Genomic DNA, 24,264 nt, shown 5'->3' on the forward strand with positions numbered 1-24,264 from the left:
CTATTTGCTAGGCACTACAGGAAACCTATGTACATAACCTTACATAGTCCTAGGACAATATTTGAGGTGTAATTAAGACCACGAGACTGACTTTGTGGTATTCCTTGGCTCCCGACTGCCAGGGTACCTTTCCATCTGAGCTGCAATGCTTGTAACTAACTAGAAGGTAGTAATTTTAGAATAGCCCACGTCGCTTCTAGTTTTTCTGTGCCTTTATCCTGATTCTTCCTTTTCGCTGTGTGGGTTTGGTGTTCTCTTCATGCTTTAAAGTGCGCTATAGATTTTCCGGTGCTAGTAGAGGAGTGGGGGAGACACCAGGCAATGGCATTCACTTCTGGGGCGTGCGACACGAAGGAGGCGCTGAAGCCACCTTGACAAGATGCCAGGTGGTTTTAGGTAACTACAGAGGTGAGAAAGGAGGCAAAGAAAGCTCTTGGGACAGCAGGTTAAGATCTTGCCTATTGAGAATGTCTTGACTCCAAAAGGACAAGCGGTGACAAGGAACAACCGGCACAATACCGGAAGCCCTGAGGGCCCCCCAGCCTCGTTTTCCAGAGCAACGAAACAGACGCTTCGTTGCCACAGCCTACCCCTAAAACAGTACTCGCTCTCCCGCCCGCTCTTGGGTGTTTTGGAGCCCTCGTGGTCCCGCCTCATTGGCCGCCGCAGAGCCCCGCCTCAGAGAGGCAGAGCACCTCCCAGCCCGTAGTTCTCCATTTTCAAGGCCTCCCGGGGCGCGTGAGTGGGTGGGAGGGGGTGGGGATGCCGGGACTACGACTCCCAGAAGGCTTTGCACAGAGGGCGTGATCACAACTGAGGACGCCGGGGGCGGAGCCTCCTGGGATGAAGCGGGGGCGCGCAGCGCTGGTACATCAGTCGCTGCTGCTGGGGACCGTAGAGCGTTTCCATCCTGAGGCCGGCGCGCAGACCTCGGGTCCTGGAGGCTCCCAGTTCCCGGGCACTGCCTCCAGCCGTCGTCATCGCGGCGGCCCGCCGTTCCCCAGCTCCGAGCGGCCGAGGTCACCATGAGTCCGGGGTTCCGCCGGGCCGTCGCCGGGCAGGGGGCGGCGGCCGCCGTGCAATTGCTGGTCACCCTGAGCTTCCTCCCAAGTCTCGTCAGGACCCAGGTAAGCCGGAGAGGCGGGAGGCGGGGGACGGGCCGCGCCGGCGTCGCCCAGAGGCCGAGGGGAAGGTACGAGTGGCTGGTCAGGGACTGAGAGAACCGCACCGGCTAGTGCGGGAAACGTCTATAAAGCGCGGCTGGCGCGGGGACGCGACACGCGTGGCGGAGGCAGACGGAAGAGGAAGATGGTGACGGCCAGTAAGCGCTAGCGGCTTTATCGTTGTGATGGTGACGGGGAGGAAAACCTCGGTGTCTTGAGCAAGAGGCGGGGGGGGGGGGGGGGGGCACCTTTTCCTCTGGAGATGTCAGGGAGGCTGTCCATCCTTTTCCTGAGAGGACTAGAGGGGGAGAGGGGGACAGGTCTTCACTTCCTTGAACTTGTGTACTAGAGATTGCTAGGCTTTACCCTCCTTATTATTGCCCACCTGTCCTACGTATGCAAAGTGGCGTTGCCAGGTGAGCCCACTTAAGGACACTGGAGGGTCAGGGCCCCTCGTAGAAAGGCTTGTTCCCTGGAGAGTCCGTTGGACTTTAGGGTTGCCTCGATGAAGTGGATATTACTGTAGAGTTCTCTGTATGCTAGAAAGTCCAGGGTTAGCTGATCTCAGTCTCTTGCCTTGAAGAGAGGTAGGTTTGTTGCTTTTTAAAGTAAGATTTGAATAGGTTGCCAGATGCTGCTGCATTTTGTCTGCACCTGCCGCAAAGTGTTAGCTCAAAGAGCCAAAACTGAATCAAAACAAGTGTCTCAGATGGCCTGGTAATGAGGGGCATGTAGTTTGAAGCAATTAACGCTCATTGCTAAAATAATAATAATTGTAACTATGAGGGTAACCATGTAAACATGTTTTTCTAACTTTGTTCTTGGTGTTAAAATGCTGAGCACTAATTCCTAGAATGCTTGAATATTCTGTTTGTGTCCATATGAGTGTTCTTTAAATGAATAAGTTGATTTTAAAAAGAAGCAACAGCTGGGAACAGTGCTGCACACCTGTAACCCTAGCACTCAGGAGGAAAAAAAAAAAAACAGGAGTGCCACAGGTTGGTTGCTAGCTTGGTCTTCATTCAAGTTCCAGGCTAACCAGGACGGCATAGAAAGACCCACTCTCAAAAAACTAAACACCGAACCAACCAGGTGTTTAACAAAGAGAAACTCTTTGTTAAACGTGGAGTTCTCTGACCCCCTTCGATATATTCTGAGTCCATCTGGAACTGAGCAAGGAATAAGCATTTTAAACAAGCCTTGCGAGTGTCTGTAATGAAGTTGTTTTTCCCACTACGTCTTAACCTGGTTTGGAAAACACTATGATAGAATTCTGGATGTATTTACTAGACTTAGCAAAAATAAATTTCCCAGGCCATCAATAGCAAAATTATTTTCTAGTTACTAGTTTATCAGGTTTGAGTGGACCTTACATTTAGATGTTTTTATAAAGTCTTATTTCTCATTTTCTTGCTTAATATGTCATATTTTAATTTGTATTTATATACTTTATCACCAGTCTGGAAGCTTCACTTAAGGTTTCTCCAGCTACCAATAATCATACTTATTAGTGGTTTATAATGCACCTGTAATTCTATTTCCTTATATCCAGGTGAACATATATAGCTCAACAATTAAATATTATTGCATTTCAATGTATCACTGTGCTAAAAAGTCTACAAAAGTGTATGTATATTTTGTTTTCAGTGGTTTGGTATATAGTTTTTAATAACATTTAGTATATAGTTTTTAATAACATTTAAGTGTAACATGCTTAATTATATATTACATTTTATTTGGTTAAGGCTGTGATGGTAAGTGAATTTCAGAGAGCTTAATTGACTTGTTAAGTGACATAAGCTGGGGCCCTGATGGAGCTGCTTCTGCTCTACACAGTAGTAATTGGCATACTTGCTTCAGAGTATAGAGACGCAGTGACCAGAAAATCAGAAAGTGGAACTAAGACTTTTTTTTTAAACTTCTCATGCATCCTAAACTTGGTAAGGAAAAAAAAAGAAAAACCCATAAAGATAAAAGGAAGAAATTAGAACTCTTGAAAAACACCTCTGTTCTCAAGAAATCAAAGTCGTTTAAGGAAATGAGTACTTTGCCTTCTATATTGAAAGCAGGAAAATATTCTTGACCATGTGAAAGGGTGTTCATTTGTATGTCTCATGCCCCATTTTCTTATAAATGAAATGCAAATATGATTCATGGCATGTTACATACGGTTTTCCTGTAAAAGGATATTTCAGTCAGATATATTTGAAATCCTTTAAAATGCCCATCTGTGGTGGCCTGAAATGAAGAAACACACAGCTCCCCACCAAATGGAAGTCAGAAATGTGGGCCTCATAGTGTCTAACTCCCATTACCTCAGGGTGTCTTTTAACCCCAAAGATCAAGCTTCTAGTCTCACAGCTTCACAGGGTGTGGAATGGTAAGAAATAACAGTAGTGTCTTCCCTAAGCTCCCCCCCACACACACACACAAATCCTGGACCCTAAGAGCTACATTCTTAGTGTAAGCGTGAATGAGAAATGAGTCCCATTTTGAGTAAAGGGGAAAACAAAAGAACTTATTAAAATAAAGGGATGAAAACTCAGTTGAGAATCTATGAGCAGCCTTCACAGGCCTTTTCAGGCAAAGGTTGTACCACTTGTGTGAGCTAGGATAAGCTTTGGTTAGAAGTTGAATTCACAGCAAGCCCAGGTTCATGTCCCCCAAGTTACCAGAAAAAGCAAATATCTCTTCCTCCTAGAGAAGTGTATTTTCAACTCAAGGACTTAAGATTTTTTTTCAGAGATAGTGTTCAGTAGAATAAACAGCTAACAGTGTGCCAAAAAAAAAGTAATCACCGAAACCACAAGGCAAGAGGGCACCGTGAATCAGATACAGATAGTCCCTGTGTTATGATGCTTGGATTTACAATGTTTTTTTAACTTTACAAATGTTAGAAAGCCATACCTGTTGGTAGAAACTACTTCATATTTTGATTTTTTTCTTCTTCTCTGACTAGCTACGTACTTTCAGTGCTGGGCAGGAACAGAGAGCCACAGTCTTGATCAGCTATGCCAACACAAGGGCAAACGACTGTACACCCCAAGTTGTGCCCTGTGTTTCTGTGCGATGATGTATGGCAGGCTGTGTGTCTTAACTGAGTTTCCGTTTGATATTTTTTGTTTTAGTGGGCTTATTAGGGAAGATTTCTCATAGGAAGTTGAGGAATATCTATAGTAGAAACACCAGAGACAGCCGGGTGGTGGTGGCGCACGCCTTTAATCCCAGCACTCGGGAGGCAGAGGCAGGCGGATCTCTGTGAGTTCGAGACCAGCCTGGTCTACAAGAGCTAGTTCTAGTTCTGGGACAGGCTCCAAAGCCACAGAGAAACCCTGTCTCGAAAAAACAAAAAAAAAAAACACCAGAGACAGGAGACAGTAAATGACTTTAGGTTCTGAAATTTTTAGGTAAGTAACTTACTATCAGTTTTAATGTATTTAAATAAAAAACCACATAGAAGTATGAAAAAAACAGATATAAAAGAATGACCAGAATATCAAAAATAATGAAATTGAAGTTTTCAAAGTAAAATTTAAGCCAAGTGTAGTGGTGTGTACCTATAATCTCTCTCAAGAGGTAGGAAGCAGGCTCAAGGTATCAGTTAGGTAGCTGGTTCCTTCTTAGCCTGAGCTGCCTCGGACTCTGTCTCAAAAAAAAAAAAAAAAAAAAGTAAAATTTGAAACTCAAAGGATGAATTAAATAGCTGATTACACCCAGCTGAAGAAATTTAAATTACAGATTTTTCAACTTAATCCTTCATCATCTGCTCTTCCTTCCTAACAAAGGAGAACTTGCTATAGAGTAATCGACTTTTTTAACTGGTTTCTGCCGGCTGTGTGATTGTTGGTTACAAGCGCGGATGAGTCACGTGTGCTCTTCTATTAGGGGCCATTTCTTCTTTCCCACTCAAGGGAATGGGTCCCTTCATGTCTTCTTTTTTCCCTAGGTCTTTAATTTTTCCTTCCCCTAATGGGTGCTGCTTACTGTCATCCTATGATCTCGTGTTCTTGGGATTGAACTCTGGTCCTCATCAAGCACATTACTGATTGAGCTACCTCTTCCTCCTTTTTAAAATTCTATAGCTAGAAAAATTCTCGAGTTGTTTCATTTTCTCCTGTTCTGTTTAGCCTAACTTTAGTCTTCCTGTTTTATTTAGCTTATTCGTTATAGTCAAACTCTTCTGCTACTACCCTGAAACTGCTCTCTTGTCAAGGTTGCCATGTCTTTATTGTCAATACATTAGTTGTGAAACCTCAGGTTTTACCTATCAGCAGATTTTTTTTTCACAGCTCAACTCTAACTCTTTTAAGTACTTATTTCTTGCTAATACTCCTGGTTGACTTCATCTGTAGTGGGCTGGTCAATCATTAGAACACTCTGCCCTAGAGTTTCAGGGTTTGTATCTTGTTTATCTTACCTAGATGTTAAAAACCCATCTATACCTTAGTTTCAGGTTTATGTTTGAAGACAAGAAATCTCAGTTCTAGATCACCATATCCAATTTTTTTTATTTGCCAGCATTTACATTTGGATGTCAAGCATCTCAAACTTCAGAATCAGAAAGCAATGAATGTAGTACATTAGGACAAAAATCCACTACTCCCTCACCTCTGTGTGGTTTCTTGATTGGTAAAATTTAAATCATAGATTAATATTAAGTATTCAGGAGGGCATGTCTCAACGTTAGCTCCTGATCATCGGTGGTGAGATACTAACTTGATATAAAAACTTTGGAAGTCAGCCTGCTGTTCCCCTGTAAAGCTGAACGTGTACTTTTACACCCAAGATTAACACCTTAAGAAACTCTTGCACATGTATCCGAAGATATATGTACAAAGATATTTGTGACCTTTGCTCTTTAGTCAAATTTATAATCAATATGGAATACATTTGTTTCCTATTTGCTGCTTTAACAAATCTCTACAATTTATTCACTAAAAACAATGTAATTTTTTAATCTTATAGTTTTGGGGGCCAAAAATTTGAAAATGAATTTTACAGTGATAAAATTATGACATCAACAAGGTGGGAGCTCTGGAGGGTGTAGCTGGGAACTGTTTGTACTTCTGTCAAGCTTCTAAAGGCATCTTTATCTCTGGCTTGTGACTTCTTCCTGTATCTTCAATGTCAGTACTGTATCCTCTTCTCATTTCTCCTGCCTCCTCCTGATTCTGCTAACTATTTTTTCCCCTGAGTAATATAGTATAATCTTCATGCCTTAAGATCTTAATCACATCTTTATGTTTTCCTTTTTTAATTTTCTGTGTCTATGTGCACACATGTGTATACCTGCTTGCCACAACATGCATGTAGAGATCAGAGAAGCTGGTTCTTTGTTTCCAACTTTACATGGATTCCAGGAATCAAACTCAAGTAACCATGTTTGCCTGGCAAGCATCTTTAACCCACTGAGCTATCTTACCTGTCCCTGATCACATCTGTAAAGACTCTTGCTTTATAAATCAATATCCTCTTAAGATTAAGTTTGTGAACTGGATAGTGGTAGCACACACCTTCAATCCCAACACTCAGAAAGGCAGAAGCAGGTGAATCTCTTGAGTTCGAGGCCAGCCTGGTCTACAGAGCAAGTTCCAGGGCAACCAGGGCTACATGGAGAAACCGTGCTTCAAAAAACAAAATAAAACAATAAAAGCAACAACAAAAAGATTATATTTGTGAACTAGAATCTTAGGAATTAGGACTTACATACCCCGGGCTGTTCTTCCTTCTGCATGGAGCAAAATAGAATAGATAAGCTGTTGGTCTTCATACTATACAGCATTTACAACAGGAAAGGTGAACGAGCTAGCTACAAATAAAACTCACTCTCATAGATAATGCCAAAGTAAAAATGTTAGCAAAAGCAGCACCTTGCAGAAGAATTGAGAGGAAATGATACTAATATTATGAACATGGGAATTATTTATGGATGCATTACAAAAAAATAGATCACAACAGTAAGCTTGATTTTAACCTCTTAGGTAGATGTAATTGAGAAGGAACTTCAAGGATACAGGCAATATTCACATCTACATTTCAAAATTTTGGTGACATAGGTTTTATCTGAGTAGTCTTTAAAAGTTACAGGTATGTATTAACAGCAATTTATCCTTCTTACAATGAAAATGGCGTGTGTATGCATACATGCATATGGAGGCTAGAAGTTGATATCAGGTGCCATCAATCTCTCTCTACCTTATATTTTGAGATAGTCTTGATGAAGCTGGAGCTCATCAATTCAGTGAGACTGGCTGACCAGCAAGCCCCAGGACTCCTCAGTCTTTGCCTCCCTAGTGCTGTCTCCCTAGCTTATTATGATATATTGGGGATCTGAATTTAGACGTTTATGCTTGTGTGGGCAGGCATTTTGCTGACTGAGCTATCTTTCCAGCCCCTGAAAACATTTAAAGAAAATATGATGGTTTACAAACCAAAAGTTTTCCGTTTCAAAAAACAAAAAAAAAATAACTAAGAAAGAACAGTTATTACATAAAGGGTTTTTTGTTTTCTTTTGGGGAGCAGTCTTTCTTTGTGTAACCCTGGCTGTCCTGGAACTCACTTTGTAGACCAGGCTGGTCTTAAACACAGAGGTCCACCTGCCTTTTTCTCCCAGGTGCTGGAATAGAGTCGTATACGACAATGGTAGTTTGAATAGCTGTGGCCCCATAGACTCATATCTCTGAATGCTTGGCCCATAGCGAGTGGCACTATTAGTGATGTGGCCTTGTTGGAGGAAGTGTGTCCCTGTGGAGGCAGGCTTTGAGGTCTCATATATGCTCGAGCCACAACCAGTGTGACAATCTCTCCTCCTGCTGCTGCATGATGTAAATCTTTCAGCTCCTTCACTAGCACCATGTCGGCCTGCCTTGATGATAATGAACTAAACCTCTGAAACTGTAAGCCAGCCTCAATTAAATGTTTTTCTTTATAAGAGTTGCTGTGGTCATGGTTGTCTCTTCACAGCAACAAAACCCTTACTAAGACAGCCACCAATACCTGGCTTAGAAAAAGTGTTTTAAAAAGCAGATATACACACACACACACACACACACTCACACTCCTAGATACCTGTCACTTGAGAACCTAGAAATTCAGTGAAATTTGGAGTTAGAGGATTCTAGGAAGTAGGGTGTTAAGTGCCGAATTTCCAGAGCCCAAATGCTGGACAGCCGGCCCTTGTTCTTCATGTAAAGGTAGCATTGCTGCCTCCATGTGGGAGGGAGTTGAAAGAGACACTTCTACTTTGGGAAAGAAAAAGAATTGGCTAGGTCTTCTACTTCCATTCACCACTTGTGTGTCTCCTTCCATCCAAAGCCTTCATGAATGGAACTTTTTGTTTTTGATTTTCGAGACAGGGTTTCTCTGTTTAGCTTTGGCACCTGTCCTGGAACTCACTCTGGAGACCAGGCTAGCCCCGAACTCACAGAGATCCACCTGCCACTGCCTCCCGAGTGCTGGGATTAAAGGCGTGTGCCCCCACTGCCTGGCTATGAATAGAACTTTTAATAGACAGAGTCCCATTCTGGTTTTTACTTAAAACCTTGAACTGAGATGCAAGTTGTTGTGCAATTGTAGGAAATGATACAGAGAAGTGCTACGTTCCCTTTACCAAGTTATCACAAAGATAACATCTTGTAAAGGTAGACTACAGAGTTAGAAACAGGACATTGCCATTGATAGAATGATTTGTATTTTCCTGACTGTGTACATTATTTGTGTGTATTCATATTTGTATTACATTGCAGTTTCATGCATTTACCACCATAGTGAAAATATGGATCAGGGTAATCACTTCAGTCATCTATGCTGTTCCTGTCTCCCCTCATCATTATCATTTCATGTGTGTTTGTGTATGCACACTTGTGTGTGAATGTATGAAATGTATGTGTTTCAAGCATCTATCCTGTTCCTAACATCTTTGTGTGTGTGAGTGCTTGTGTGTGTGAGCACATGTGTGCATGTATGCAATGTGTGGGTGTAGACACTCACTTCAAGCATCTATCCTGTTCTACCATCCTTATTTGTGTTTGTGTGTGTGCATGCATGCACAATCCACTTGTAGGTATGGACACATGCAGACATCAGATGACAACTTTTGGGAACTGGTTCTTTTTTTCCGCTGTGGGATCCAGGGTTTGAACTCCGGTATCAGGCTTTGGGGAGGATTTTTACCTGCTGAGCCGTCTCACTGTCTGTTGCCTTTGTATTACCACACTGTCTTGTTCCCATCCCAGCTCTTATACCCTACCCAGTCCCTGAACCCTGGAGACTAGCACACTTTCCACCATTCCTAACACTTTTCAGAACATTCTGTACATGAAACCATAAAATAACTTTGGGGAATGCTGTGTTTTACTTAGGATTACTATAGAGAATCATTTTTAATAAAATTGAAGAATGGCTCATGGAATTTTTTGGACTCAGAATTTACCTCTTATATACCTGTTTCTCTTTTTGGCTTCATGGGTATTCTGAGTGGTGAGGAAGAACAGACTTTAAAGCCTAATAGATTGGTAGTTAAGTTCCATGGGTATGTAAACAATTGTTGTAAGCTTGTTAAACGGTAATTCCTTACAATGAGGGTCATAATACCTTATTTGCAGGATAGTTTTAAAGAGTCAATGAGATGACACACTAAAGCTCTTACCACCATGCCTAGCACATAAATGGCAGCCAAAAAGAAAGATGCAGGTGGTCTCAACAGTGGCATTACAGGCTGTGACTTCTAGGTTAGTCTGGAATCCAGTGGCTACTTGCATTTTTATTGGTGGTTAGGCAGAGGAAAGGCAGAGAAGTGTCTCCTGTTTTGAGCCCTGAAAGGTTGGGTATTTCAAAGTAGATAATTTGTAATTTTCTTGGTTTTTGTTTTGTTTTTTATATTCAACTGTCATAGTTAAAAAGTAACTGCTTTAATGTTATGAATCTTAAAAGTATTTTTTACAGTTATTTCGTGTATTGTTGGGGGCTGAGTATACATGAGGCATGGCATGCATACAGAAGTCAGAGTTTTAAGAGTCCGTTCCCACCTTCCACCATATGGAGGGAGATTGAATTTAGGTCGTCAGACTTGGCAGCAAGCACTTTTACCCTCTAGACTCTTCCATTGACCCTAATGTTATGAACCTTAATCAGTAAAACTGGTCAACTTGAATGAATAAATTTTTTAGAATAATAGATTTATTAAGGTATAAACATTAGTAATTTGTCTATCTTGTAGTTGATACATTTGTACATTCTAGGTGACTGGAGTTCTGGATGATTGCTTGTGTGACATTGACAGCATTGATAACTTCAACACCTACAAAATCTTCCCCAAGTTAAAAAAGTTACAAGAGCGAGACTATTTTCGTTATTACAAGGTAAGATGGAAAATTTTAATTCTGTTAATCCAAAGATTTCTATGTAGTTATTTGCAGATGTGACTGTTTTATTATGTTTTTCAAAATAAATCTTTTAAAAATGAAATTTTATAAAAGCATCATAGTGGAAAAATGATTTTATTACATACCAAGAATCTGCACCCCCTTCACTTTTCTTTCAGTTTTGATTTTGAGATGGAAGACTCCTCCTTTACAGATGCTTCAAATGCCCACATGGACTTCGTCAGCCTCTGTGAGCATAGGTTCTGTGATCTGGACCGAGCTATCCAGGCTTCGTTGTATGAATTTTTTACTCTTTTGGCTTTTTTCGGGGGCCCACCATCCAGCTCCTAAATAAATAACACACAGAGGCTTATTCTTAGTTATGAATGCCCAACCTTAGCTTGGCTTGTTTCTTGCCAGCTTTTCTTAAATTAACTTTTTGCCGCTGGGCTTTTATATTTCTTAATTCTGTATACTCTCTTTACTTCTTTCTCTGCTTGCTGGGTAGCTGGCCCCTGATGTTCTCTCCTTGTTCTCTCTTGCTCTTCACTTCTCTGTTTATACTCTTGGCCTGTCAGCCCTGCCTATCCTTGCTACTACCTCGCTATGGCCTGTCAGCTCTTTATTAGGACCTTGGCGTTTTAGACAGGCACAGTAACAGATTCACAGAGTTAAACCGATGCAGTGTAAACAAAAGTCACACGCCTGAAAATAATATTCCCCAACAAGGCTTCAGTGGGGCATCGTGTTTGTGTAAGGGGAGTGTCGTAAGCAGTGCAGAGTAACAGACTGTCACTGGCATGCTTTGTGGAGGCTGCAAACCAAGAGATGTTACAAGGAGGATGCACCCTCATCGTATTTCTGTGGAATCTGTTTTTTAACCTAGTATGAGCTCTAGCGCTGCTGGAAATACAAGAAAAGCAATAGCAGTCTTCTAACTATGTCAGCAATCAGAACTCAAAGAAACAATTGTAGTTATACATTTTTAAGGAGAAAATGGTGTAGTCTAGGGAATTAAAAACAATTATTAGTGTATATTCATTGTACGAAGCAGTGGGCTTCTTGATGGCCTTTTGGTTCAAATACAGCACGTCCTTTGACCATATGCACTCCCCTGTTCCTCTAGTCCCTGTCCTCTGTGTGCGCTCACAGAATCTACTTGACAAATAGATATTTCTGGCACTAGCTCTGTAGACCAGGCTGGCCTCGAACTCAGAGAGATCCACCTGCCTCTGTCTCCCAAATGCTAGGATTAAAGGCATGCCCTACCATCGCCCAGCTACAACTACATTTTAAAGCTATGCCTGACTTTACTGTGGTCTTCTTGTTCTCAGAATTTAGTTGGTATATAATTTTCATTTTAATTTGTTCTAAAATTTAAACATGGTTTCCTTTTTTATCTTGATTCTGAATATATTATCTTAGCTCTTTAAATATTTTTGAGGATAAAAAATGTAGTCTTTTGGCAGTTGTAAGTTGTGTTTAAAAGATAAATTAGAAAATTACAGATTTGGAAACCCATTCCTTTGCCCACAGATACCAAGAATATCCAGAAAGGAATGAATGTCTCTCCTTTGCACTCCTAACAGAGTTTGTACAGTTGGTGAATCTATGCCTACACTGTGGCTGATCTTTAGGCATTTTTCATACAAATAAGACAGGTGCTTTCTGAACATGAAATCCCTGACAGTATGTGTAGCTGCTTCCTTCATAATACTAGAAAAATCATATGAAATGGTTAAACATACCGGTTTCATATAGTTGAGTCTAATAAGTAGAAATTGTGGGTGCTGTCAGAGACCGCCTTCGTTTGGGTGTCACAGCCTCACTCACACCTCCTTTTGGGTATCACATCTTCTGGTTTTGTATCCATACAAAGCCTGGCCCATTGAGGAATTGAGTATTTGGATGAATGGCTATCTCGTTTACTCTTCATATGAAAATTTCATTATCCACATTTTTAAAATGAAGAAATAATAGGCCCAAGTATCCTAAGTAGGGCACTCGTGTTGACTAAAAAATAGAAGTTTGAGAAAATAATTAAGTAGTTTACAAATTGAAAGACAGACTGAAGTAGTGCACTTCAGGGAAGCTGAAAGTGGAGCAGACGCTAGTGGCATTATCTTTAGGATACCACCAAAACTGTGGTGGTTCTAGACATTCAGGCAGGCACTGTTCCGCTGAGCTGTACCATCAGCCCTGCACCAAACTTCCAGGCCACATTAGCTGTTTTCCCATATTTTTTCTTCTTTATACAAGAGTCAAATTTCTGGAGGAGAAAATGATTGGTCTAGGTTGTCATGTGATACCTTTACCAAAAGAAGAAAGTATACTTTGGGTAACAGTGCCATTCAGAGACACGAGGAATGATTGTTTGTCAAGGGAATTAGAAGACTGCTACAGAAGAAGGAAAAATGAAAGTTAAGTAAGCAAAAATAACAGAGTTGATTTCAACACATGTGCAGACTTGGGATTCAGCCAACAAGGAGGTAGATGCAGCCGCTCACCTTCTCAGCTAGGCAATTGTCATATTGATGGCTTTGTGACAGACAGCCTCTAGTCTTAGCACTGTGGGTACAGCAGTGAATAGGGCAAAGCTTTGTTCTGCTTGGAGAGACAAACAATAAGTAAATAGACAGTAATGTCAGACGTAAGGTGAGTGCTGTGGAGAAGAAGCAGGGGAGGGTAAGGGGTATAGAGAGTAGCCTTGCTTTGATGAAATGGTCAGGAAAGAATGGTGTTTATGCTAATGTGATATTTGAGAAAGACCTTCCTAATGTGAAAGTGTGAGTTGTGGTAAGATCTGCAGAAAACATCCCAAGGAAATTGATGAGTAGATGTAAGAGTTCTGACACAGGAGTAAGTTTATTTGAAGAATTAGACCACAGAAGCAAGTGAATGAGGAGTAGGATTGGAGAGGTAGGTAGGTCAGCTTTAAAAACATGAGCATGTACACATGGCACATACACAAACATGTATACAAACACACAGAAACCATACAGCAATATATTGGGGGTGGTTGCATTCTAAGTACTACTTTAGAGGGTCTAGTCAAGGCCTGCTGCTGTTGAGAGACCTGAGTAAGGTGGAGAAAAAGCCCTCTGTAGGAGCAAAGCAGATAGAGAATGGGCAGTATAGAGGCATTGGGACTCCAGGAACCCAGCATGTCAAGCAGAAATGTAGTGTAATAGATGAGGGAAGGAGAGGCAGATGCCAGTGGTTACAGAGTAGGGCTTGTAGAGCTGCTGCAGGCTTGGATTTGCTCCAAGGGAGATGAAGTTCTGAGCAGACACTGGTAGGGACTGTCTTGGTTTTGATGTAACTGTTGCTGTGTGCAGAAGGTGGAAAACTATTGCTGTAGCTTAGGCAAGAGGCAAGTGAAGGTGGTGGAGGTGGTAAAAAGTAAGAGAGGAAACAGAAAACGTTGATTTTTAGCTTGGGCAATAACATCTGCAAGTCCTGTTGGATTACCAGCTTCCTGTTGTATGAAGAATTTGGAAATCGGTATTTACCTTTTGACCTCCGTCATTTTGGTCCATTCTTTACCCACTAAAAATGGTGGAACTGGTGGTTCTTCATTCTTAGCACCACAAAGCTCTCCACTGCTGTAGCCAAGTACACATGCCCACCACCTTCATCTTCCTAAAGTATGACTGCTTCAGAGGCTCCATCCATCAGCAGCACTACTACAGAACTCTGGGTTCTCCTTTGAAACATGTACTACAATGTGCGATTATTTGATTTCTCTTTTCTTCAGGATATTGTAAGTCCTAGGGAGAGAAAGCTCTCTTTTGACTTGAGCCTAACCTGGTGTCTGACAGATAGCCAGTGCTCAGTACGCACTGACTAAGTGGGTGTGGGAACCCCGATGCTAAGGTGACCGCAGGTATTTGGGGAATGCTAAGGTCATTCTAAAATGCTGCCCAATGACAACTGTGCTTCAGATGAGCAGTGAATTCAAGCTGCTCCTCTGCTCCAGTGTCAGAGAACCCTAGTCATTTTGTTTTAAAAGTTAACATGCCACCCAGGTGCCTGCAAAGCTGCAGTCATTTAATATGTGAGCTGTGTATGCACCACAGGGTCAAGAAGCTCGTCTCTCCTCATTGCTACCACGTCACCATAGTGACACTGGCAAACATTCTGTAATTATCATACCCAATTGCTAATGTTGATTTTTTTTTTTCCTCGAAAGGTTAATCTGAAGCGACCATGTCCTTTCTGGGCAGAAGATGGCCACTGCTCAATAAAAGATTGTCATGTGGAGCCCTGTCCAGAGGTACAGTAATTAAGAGTATAATAACGGAGGGGGGCTTCCTCATGGGCTTTAAAAATATCACAACCCTGTATCCTTGTGTTTGGACTTACCAGCAGACTTCATAGGCTTTCAGCTCGTATGACTAGACTCCTTGAAAGATGAGTTGAGGGATTCTTGTGTCCAGTGGTGTTGGTGATGGGGTGTGGACGTAGTCTTGATTCTAAAATGGGAGGGAGATCTGAGGATTATTCTAGCATTAGACCTGCAGTGGGCTTCATTGATCTTGTTTCATAGGCAAAAAGAGAAGTTCAGGACCTTAAATGTCACATTTAAAATGGGAATTTCAGTGCATGAAGTGAGCCATGAGTAAAGTCCAGCCTAGAGTAAAGTTTCATTGCTTTTTTTTTAACCTTTAAAAATATGTTTACTACCATATAAATAAAACATAAACATTATCATTCCTACCAAGATAATGTTACATTTTAGGGGGATGGGGGTGGGGTTTGTCTGACACACACACACACACACACACACACAGGAACCTACATTCTCACACATACTAGGCAGGTACCACTGAGATACACCCCAAGTTCTGATACTTCAGTTTTGACACATAACATAATTAACTTAAAATGATTCTCCCTCAATAACAATTAGTTTTAAGCTATAATTTAAATTTTCAGTTCTTTTCTTACCAAATCAGGCTAGTTTGTAAGCATTGAAAATAGTTTTTTGAAAGAGCGTCTGGACCACTGTCATCCTAAATGGAAGATTTTTGCAAAACTATCTTCTTTTTCAACAAGATAAGATGTTCATGGAAAGTGATCTTAGCCGTGCAGGAAAGATCTAAGAACGGTCCAAGCATCCCATGGACATGTTATCCAGATCCCCTGGATGCACACGGTTCCTTGTTTGCTGTACTCCCTGAACCATCTGAGCATGCTGCAGGCTGGTCCTTTAAGTCTGCATGCTCTAAATACTGCTGTATTCCTTAGAAGCAAGACTTTTTTTATATATAACATTAGCAAAATGAACTAAATCAGGATATTAATACCATTCTGAGCCTCATTTTGATAGACATTAGTCACATATCATTAGCTGACTACATACTTGCGCTTTGTAGCTTGTCCATCCAGTCAGATTTAAGTACTGCATTTTGTTGTCCGGTGTCTTCAGTTTCATTTTCTCCAGAACAGGAGCACGTTTCCTTAGCGCGGTAGGCAGCGCATCAGTCTCATAATCTGAAGGTCCTGAGTTCTCTGCAATGGGAGCCAGGTTGTTTTGTTTTGTTTTTCATTTGGTGCTAGTGCTGAGATCAGAACCCAGGGCCTGTACAGGCTGAACAAGCACCTTGCCACGGAGCTACACACCCAGGCCTGCATTATTTGGCTTTGTTTTTGTTTGAGTTAGGATCTCATTATATAGCCCAAGTTGGCCTGGGAGTCGATATGTTCCTGCCTCAGTCTGTGTCATATAGCTAGACCTGACTAATTTGACTTTGATACTCTGTATCTGTGTGTGTGTATGTATGTCTGTCTGTCTGTATCTGTGTGTGCATTTGAATTTTTGAAGGTAGGTTCTTGCCCTATAGCCTAGACTGGCCTTGAATTCATGGCAGTCTTTCTTCCTCAGTTTACTGAGTTTTGGGATCACAAGTATGAACCGCAGTGCTGGCTGGCTCATAATAGGTTTCTAAGTTGAGTGTTTAATTTGTAAGTTCAAATGATCAGGTACTTTCCATCTGTAGTGCATTATAACCTCATCTGTGTTACATTTCTAATCAGAAATGTAAATGAGTTTTTTATTGAAAAACTCAACAGAGACTGGAGAGATGTTTCGGGGGTTAAGAGCATTTGCTGCTCTTACACAGGTCCTGGCTTTAGTTACCAGTACTCACATGGTAGCTCAGAGCTATCCATGTCCACAGTTCCAGGGGATCAGTGTCTGTCCTCTCTGGCTGCCACAGACAGTAGGCATGCACATGGTGTTCATGCATCTAGGCTGCAAAACACTCAAACACATAATGTATAATTTTTTAAATAGAGAAGTCAAACATAGGAAACAAAGTAGATCAGTTTCTTTTTGTTCCCCTTCTTTCCCTCCATAGCAGCCATCCCTTCTGATTGTCTTCTAAGTAATGTTACTATTTTTCTAAGTAATGTTACTATTTTTCTTTTAAGAGTAAAATTCCAGTTGGAATTAAAGCTGGGCGTTCAAATAAGGTAAGTTACTTTTCTTCCTTGAAAATTTCTAGATACTGGGGGCAATAGAGAGCCATGAATTTAGCTGAGAATGGATCCACTTGGCCTCAGAATTCAAATTATTAACTCTTTTTTTAATATTTATTTATTATGTATACAATATTCTGTCTATGTGTATGCCTGAAGACCAGAAGAGGCGCCAGACCTCTTTACAGAAGGTTGTGAGCCACCATGTGGTTGCTGGGAATTGAACTCAGGACCTTTGGAAGAGCAGGCAATGCTCTTAACCACTGAGCCATCTCTCCAGCCCCCGACTTCATTGTGAGCACATGATAGTTTCCCTAGTCCTGTAAAGAGAAGTGGGATGCTGGACAGTAAGGTCTGTGTATCTCAGCATTTTAAAATGATACAAACACTAAGATGATGTAATATAAAAAAATGTTTCCTTGGGATATGGCCTAAGTTGAAGACTCCGTTCTAAGGACTTACATGTCTGTAAAACTCTAGATACATATTTATCCAGTTTCTTTCCCAGATGACATCATCACAGCACACACATGCTAACTGTTGTGGCTTTTTCTGCCTTTGCTCACTTAATAGGTACAGATTCAGGCCTTGTAAAAATCCACAGTAAGGATTTTCATGATAGAACACGTCAGCATTAATAGAGTCTGCTAAAGAAGAGCTAATCACTCTCACTTTGTATGAATTCTCTTGTAGTATTCACAGGCGGCAAACAATACCAAGGAACTGGAAGACTGTGAGCAGGCCAACAAGCTGGGTGCCATCAATAGTACATTAAGGCAAGTTTAATTGTACTTAGTTTGTTAATATCAGTGACTTTTTTTTTTCCCCAAGGCATGGTTTCCCTGTGTAGCTCTGGCTGCACTGTAACTCACTTTGTAGAACAAACTGGCCTCGAACTTAGAGCTCTGTCTGCCTCTGCCTCCCAAGTGCTGTGATTAAAGGTGTGCATCACCACAGCCCAAGTCATGATTTTAATATTTGGGGGTTCTATAAAAATAGAATAACTTGAATTTAAAGAATTCAGAAAATAAGCTGATCTTCTATTTTAGAAAAAAAAACATTACTGCAGTTTGTATGTCAGTTGTGGTGGTGACCTTGAGTGCTAACAAGGGCTAATAATCATTTCAAAGTAGTTAGGAAGTATAAACAACTCATTGAAATTGATAACTCTGTTTTTCACATGACTTTTTTATCATTCCTTCATTTACTACTGCTAGACTTTGTGGCATCTTCTGGAGAAATGGTCTCTATTTTTGTTCATTAGAATACAATGTTAACATTTCAGGTCCAAATATAATTTTTTTATTCCTCCTTCCCGTAGTAATGAAAGCAAAGAAGCATTCATTGACTGGGCGAGATATGACGACTCACAGGATCACTTTTGTGAACTTGATGGTAATAAAATAAGTTTCATCTTCACTTTAACCTTAAGCCTTTTCTGAGACACTTAAACTGTTGAAAATATGACCTAAATTAGTGTTTAACACTGGATCTCTCCCTGTGGAGACCTTACCATTGATACTGGCATTAATTGAGAGAGTTGTGTTTGAGGCCCAGTGCTAAGTGCTATAGATATTTCTTTCTGATCTTTATAGCTTCCTTAGTAGATTGTATACTGTTCCATGGCAGAGAAACTTTAGCCTCAAAAAGCAAATAAATTGCCCAAGATCATATAATAGCAAGTGGCTGAGACATGATACAGTTCTAGATCTGAGTCCCAAACCTGTATGAACATTCCAGCATGCCATATCCCATGGTCCTTCACATCAGATTACTTGGTTCTGTGAACAGGCCATAAAAATTTGGTGGAGGTCTCAATAAACCATAACGATTCCTGCAGTACTAGAGAGGACTCTGACTTGACTTCCTCGTAGCCCTCTCTTTCCAAGCATCCCTTAGAAGGGCACATGGGCAGAAGCGGTCAGACAAGTAACTACTGCCTCTCTTAGCAAAAGAAAATTACACAAATTGCCTGAGAATATTTCCACTGTGCTGTGCATTCAAGTCATTCATTTGGCCTCTCTTTCGTTTTTAGTGCAGAGTTAACTTGTGGGAAGTAGGAAAGAGCATGAGGCTCGACCTACATGGAAATGGACGGCAGAAACTTCCTAAGTCCTTTAGGGATCTAAGGTGGTCATACTGCTTTGTAATGATTGAAGAGGATTCCTAGACTGTCTTAGTTTTCTGTTGCTGTGGTTTAAAAAACAAAACAAAAAGTCTACGAAGGCAGCTTATACAAGATAACATTTTTAAAAAGCACTTAATTGGACTTAACAGTTTCAGAGGGCTAGAGCCCATGGTGGTAGAGTGAAGGCATGGTGGCAGGAATAGCTGAGAGCTTCCATCTTGATCCTCAAGCACAAGGCAGGGAGAGGGAATACCAGGAATGGCTGGAGTCTCCTGAAACTTCAGAGCCCACCCGTGACCCAGATCTCCCACGAGGAGGACTTGTGCTGTAGCAGAATCAAGATGAGGACTGAGGCGAAAGTGTTGCCGTGATAATCTAGATGTAACACATACAGAAGCAGAGCAGCGTCCTCATTGTGATGGGTGGAACTGATGGGTTGCCAGAGCCACCTTCTGTGAGTGGAAGCACCTCAAGTCGTTGTCGCTGTTCTTTTGTTTGCTCTGGTTGACACTCAGGTATGTTGAGTACTTAACACCAGAGGCATTTCTTAGGCCACAGCTCATGCCTGTGATCCTTGTGCTTGAGATACAGAGGAGGGAGGATCAGAAATTCACAGTCGTTCTTGGCTGCATAGAAGTCAAGTCTATCCTGGCTATGTTAGACCTCATCTTAAAAAGATGAGCCAACTAAACAAAACCCACTATAATCATTTTTTACATTAAAAGATTAAGCATGATTATTTTAGAGATTTTCGTATTCTGTGACTGTATATTACACTAAAAGAAGGCATTTCATAAAATTCTACTCAGAGTTAGAGAGATGGCTCCAGGATTTAGCCATACAGAGCTTAGTGCTAGGATCTGAGTTTGAATCTCCAGCACTCACATGAGGTAGGGCATGGTGAACAGTAAGAACCTTATCTCAAGGTAGAGGCAGAACAGGCAGCCGAGGTTACCCTCCGATGTCTACGTGGCTAGCATGATATAACAGAAAAGATAGCCGTTGGATAGCTTATCAACCCCCTTATTAGCATAAGTTAACAAATACTACCCATTCCATGATTTTAAAAAGTATTAAAAGATTTTTAAAATGAAGGAAAACCAAGAACAAAAGTTTTATTTAAGGAGTTTTTTTAAGCTGATGTAATTTGATTATACACCTTTTTAAAAGTTTCCTTAAAACACTTTATTAGATGATTTGTGTGTGTGCGCGTGTGCACGCATACACACATCTGTGGACTTTACACATGCTAGACAAGTATGCATTCACTGAGCTACATTGCCTGACCCACTAAAATATACTGTAAATTGTCATGGTTTGCTGTCAGAATCTTCTCCCTTTATAGTAGGGTGGGTTTTCTGTGGTGAGCAGATTGGTGTTAGTGTCGCCCACACATTCATAGCGTACCCTGAACATGTTTAGTTTCACATTTATACACTCAGAGTATGTATGTGTGCACGCATGTTTATATCAGAGAACACATTAATGACCTTCAGTGGTATTTAAGAAGTTTTATATATAACTAACCTGTTTTACAGATGAGTTTAAAAACTGCTAAAAGAAATTAAAAGTACATAACTGGGGCTGGAGACGTGACTCAGCAGTTAAGAGCACTGGCTGCTCTTCCTGAGGTTCCAATTCCCAGCACCCATGTGGCAGCTCACAACTATCTTAGCTTCTGCTACAGGGTATCTGACACCCCCTTTTGGCTTTTGTGGGAACTGCACATGTGTGGTGCACAAACATACATGCAGGCAAAATACCCATATATAAAGATTTAGAAATAAAAGATACAGAAGTTAGAAATAAGTGAGGCAGGCCATTCTGTTCCTGCCCTGGCCCTGTTCCCTTGAAAATACCCAGTAAACTTATCTTTTGTTGTACTCTTGGAAAAAAGTAGAAATTAAATAATAAATTTTAGCAATTCTTATTTAATTACAAAAAAAGGGGGAAAAACATACTTTTTTTCCTCTTAAGGTTTGTGTTTGTTTTGCAGGTATTAAAAACCACAACTTCACCAGTTCCTGTACCAATTAGCTACTTCCTGTATTTTTTTTTTTTTTTTTTTTTTTTTTGGTTTTTCGAGACAGGGTTTCTCTGTGGTTTTGGAGCCTGTCCTGGAACTAGCTCTTGTAGACCAGGCTGGTCTCGAACTCACAGAGATCCACCTGCCTCTGCCTCCCAAGTGCTGGGATTAAAGGCGTGCGCCACCACCGCCCGGCTACTTCCTGTATTCTTATACCTAAAAAGAAATGCTTTTTAAGACCTCATGACTTGGGGCTGGAGAGATGGCTCAGTGGTTAAGAGCATTGCCTGCTCTTCCAAAGGTCCTGAGTTCAATTCCCAGCAACCACATGGTGGCTCACAACCATCTGTAATGAAGTCTGGTGCCCTCTTCTGGCCTGCGGACATACACACAGACAGAATATTGTATACATAATAAATAAATATTTTTTAAAAAAAAGCCCTCATGACTTGAGGTTTTATTTTTTTTTTTTTTTTTTAATATTTATTTATTTATTATGTATACAATATTCTGTCTGTGTGTATGCCTGCAGGCCAGAAGAGGGCGCCAGACCTCTTTACAGATGGTTGTGAGCCACCATGTGGTTGCTGGGAATTGAACTCAGGGCCTTTGGAAGAGCAGGCAATGCTCTTAACCACTGAGCCATCTCTCCAGCCCCCGAGGTTTTATTTTTTTTTATTAGGGTTTTTTAAATTAATGACATCAATTCAAATTAAATTGCTTGTGAGTTTTTAATATCTAGTTGTAACTTGTTTCTTGTGCCTAATTTGTGTAGTGCAATATCTTTGGGATTAGGGTTAGAGATAAAACCTTGCATTCTGTAAAATCATGTTTCCATTACCTGTTTTATTCAGTTCATTTAATAGTAACAATTTGTTGTTACCTTTCTATTCCTCCTCCATCATGATAGCAGGTAGCCCTCAAATAGGCTGTTTAGTTGCCAGCTTCCCCTGTGATTATGGGAATCGTAGTCATTGAATAGCTAATGGATCTTGTTCCGTGACAGAAAAATACAATGTCAGGTAGGAAAGGAAGAGGAAGTTTAATGACCAGAGCATTCATTCTGTAGAGAATAATGGAAAAATCTTTGTGATAGAAGATGTAACAAAATAATGTTTCCTAGTCTTTGTTGAGATAGGTAATTATAGAAAGAAAAGAAATCACATAAATCTGATGCTATTTCTTTTTATTCCTGGGTGGTTATAACTAAGGTAGAGATGTTGCATTACTTGAGTGAACTTTGAGATGTCAAAGAAAGGAAAAAGTTGTTCTTTCCTCTCTTGAGTAACTTGTCCAAGTTGTACAAATTCAGGGTCAAGTGCGGTCACGGGGGTTAAGCACGCAGCAGTGTGAGCTGGAAGTGACGTGTAGGTGAGTAGTGACCCTGAGCCGTCTTCCTGCTGTTCCTGGCAGATGAGCGCTCCCCTGCTGCGCAATACGTGGACCTGCTGCTGAACCCAGAGCGGTACACTGGCTACAAGGGCACCTCGGCATGGAGGGTGTGGAACAGCATCTACGAAGAAAACTGCTTCAAGTAATGGAGGGCGGAGAGGGAGAAGCAGATGTCTGTTTCTGTTGGGAAATGGGATGTGTAACAAGCCAAACCGTTTTACAGCTGAGCTTTCTGCTCTTTTCCAGGCCTCGATCTGTGTATCGTCCTTTAAATCCTCTGGCACCCAGCCGAGGTGGGTTTTCCATACATTTCATGCTTTTTCAAATTGAAAAAAAGTAAACCAGCAATTTTATATTTTAATTTTAGTGATTAAAACAAGCATGAGTTAATAGACTAGATGTCTTCTGGTCTTAAGCTAGGAGCCTGGTTTTAGGATGTGTTGTTCAGATTTCCTGAGAAATTTCAACTTTGGAGGCTCAGGTCCTGCCCCACAGCAGTAAATTAAGAAGAGAGAGAATGAGGGCCTTGTCCCCTGTCCCCATTTTATTTTTATTTTATTTTTGATTTTTTTAAGACCAGGTTTCTCTGTGTAGATTTGGAACCCGTCCTGGAATTAGCGCTTGTAGACCAGGCTGGCCTCAAACTCACAGAGATCCGCCTGCCTCTGCCTCCCTAGTGCTGGGATTAAAGGCATGTACCACCACCACCCGGCCCCTGTCCCCCTTTTTAAACACTCTAGTTCAGTGGTTCTTAACTTTTAGTTCCTCATGTTATGGTGACCCCTCCCCAACCTCCATGTTTGAGCAGAACTTAGTCCAGAGCACATGCTACTGAGGTTGCAGTACCAGACAAACCTACTGTAAAAACATAGCTATTTAAGGTACATGTATGTATAGCTAATGTGCTGTTCAGATGGTGTAGCATGCTGTGGTCAGTGGGGACATCTTCATCCTCTTATCTAGGCGCAACTAATCCCTGGGATTGACCCTGTAGCAGACCTCCTATTCCAGAGTCCAGGCCAGGACTGAGTTAAAAGTTGAAATGCCTAAGTAGATTTATACCTTGGGCCCGAGACCTGAGTAGATGTGGAGTGGTTGACATAAGCACTGCTCTTAGATGATGACTCTGTCAAGGCAAATGCTATTCTCCAAGCTCGTTCTGAAACGGACTGGCAGAAGTTGGGACTGTGAGCAGAGTGGCCATGACTTATTTTTTGTCTCTTGATGTTTATGTCATAACTTTTATGTTTTCAACTTCGATGTCTTAATTACACAAAATGTTTTAAAAATTGACACTGCGGAAGCTGTATAAAGGACAGAAGGCCATCCCTCCTTCAGACCTTTTCTGTGGTGACTTTGTTTCAAAGTAGAAAATACAATTGTTTAACAAAAGATGTCAAATCCAAAGAAACACTTACCATTTATCATAAACTAGACTAGAAACTGTTACAAAGATGAGGAGAGTAAAAAAATCAACAATGCGACTAGGGAAGGAGGAAAAGAAAAAATAGGAGACCATTAAAGACAAGTGGAAGCAGTGAGTATGGAAGCAGCCAGTTTGGGCCGCTAAAGGAAGCGCAGCTCCCGCTGACAGATGGGGCTAGAAGGGCTCTCTACTGATGTGGCGGTAGAGGGCTCTGCCTGCTCAGCATTTCTTCCACTGTTCCTGAAGTAGTGCCAGCTCTAGGCTTCTTTTTTTTTTTTTCCTTC

General features: G+C 41.2%; 1 protein-coding gene across 2 annotated transcripts in view; it reads left to right on the forward strand.

Annotated features, from left to right (window-relative positions):
* Window positions 1–848: 848 nt before the first annotated feature.
* Window positions 849–24,264, forward strand: part of Ero1b (endoplasmic reticulum oxidoreductase 1 beta) — a 38,762-nt gene continuing 15,346 nt past the window's right edge. The window contains exons 1-8 of one of the 2 annotated variants that reach the window (XM_057786910.1): window positions 849–1,127; window positions 10,403–10,522; window positions 14,718–14,801; window positions 16,961–17,002; window positions 17,702–17,784; window positions 18,330–18,403; window positions 22,576–22,696; window positions 22,801–22,847. In XM_057786910.1, coding sequence (XP_057642893.1) covers window positions 1,026–1,127; window positions 10,403–10,522; window positions 14,718–14,801; window positions 16,961–17,002; window positions 17,702–17,784; window positions 18,330–18,403; window positions 22,576–22,696; window positions 22,801–22,847 — 673 coding nt within the window. In that variant the 5' untranslated portion in view covers window positions 849–1,025. The remainder of the gene's footprint in view (window positions 1,128–10,402; window positions 10,523–14,717; window positions 14,802–16,960; window positions 17,003–17,701; window positions 17,785–18,329; window positions 18,404–22,575; window positions 22,697–22,800; window positions 22,848–24,264) is intronic. The other variant, XM_057786911.1, reaches the window with a different exon arrangement.

Source organism: Chionomys nivalis, chromosome 13, assembly GCF_950005125.1.
Source record: "Chionomys nivalis chromosome 13, mChiNiv1.1, whole genome shotgun sequence".
NCBI lineage: Eukaryota > Metazoa > Chordata > Mammalia > Rodentia > Cricetidae > Chionomys > Chionomys nivalis.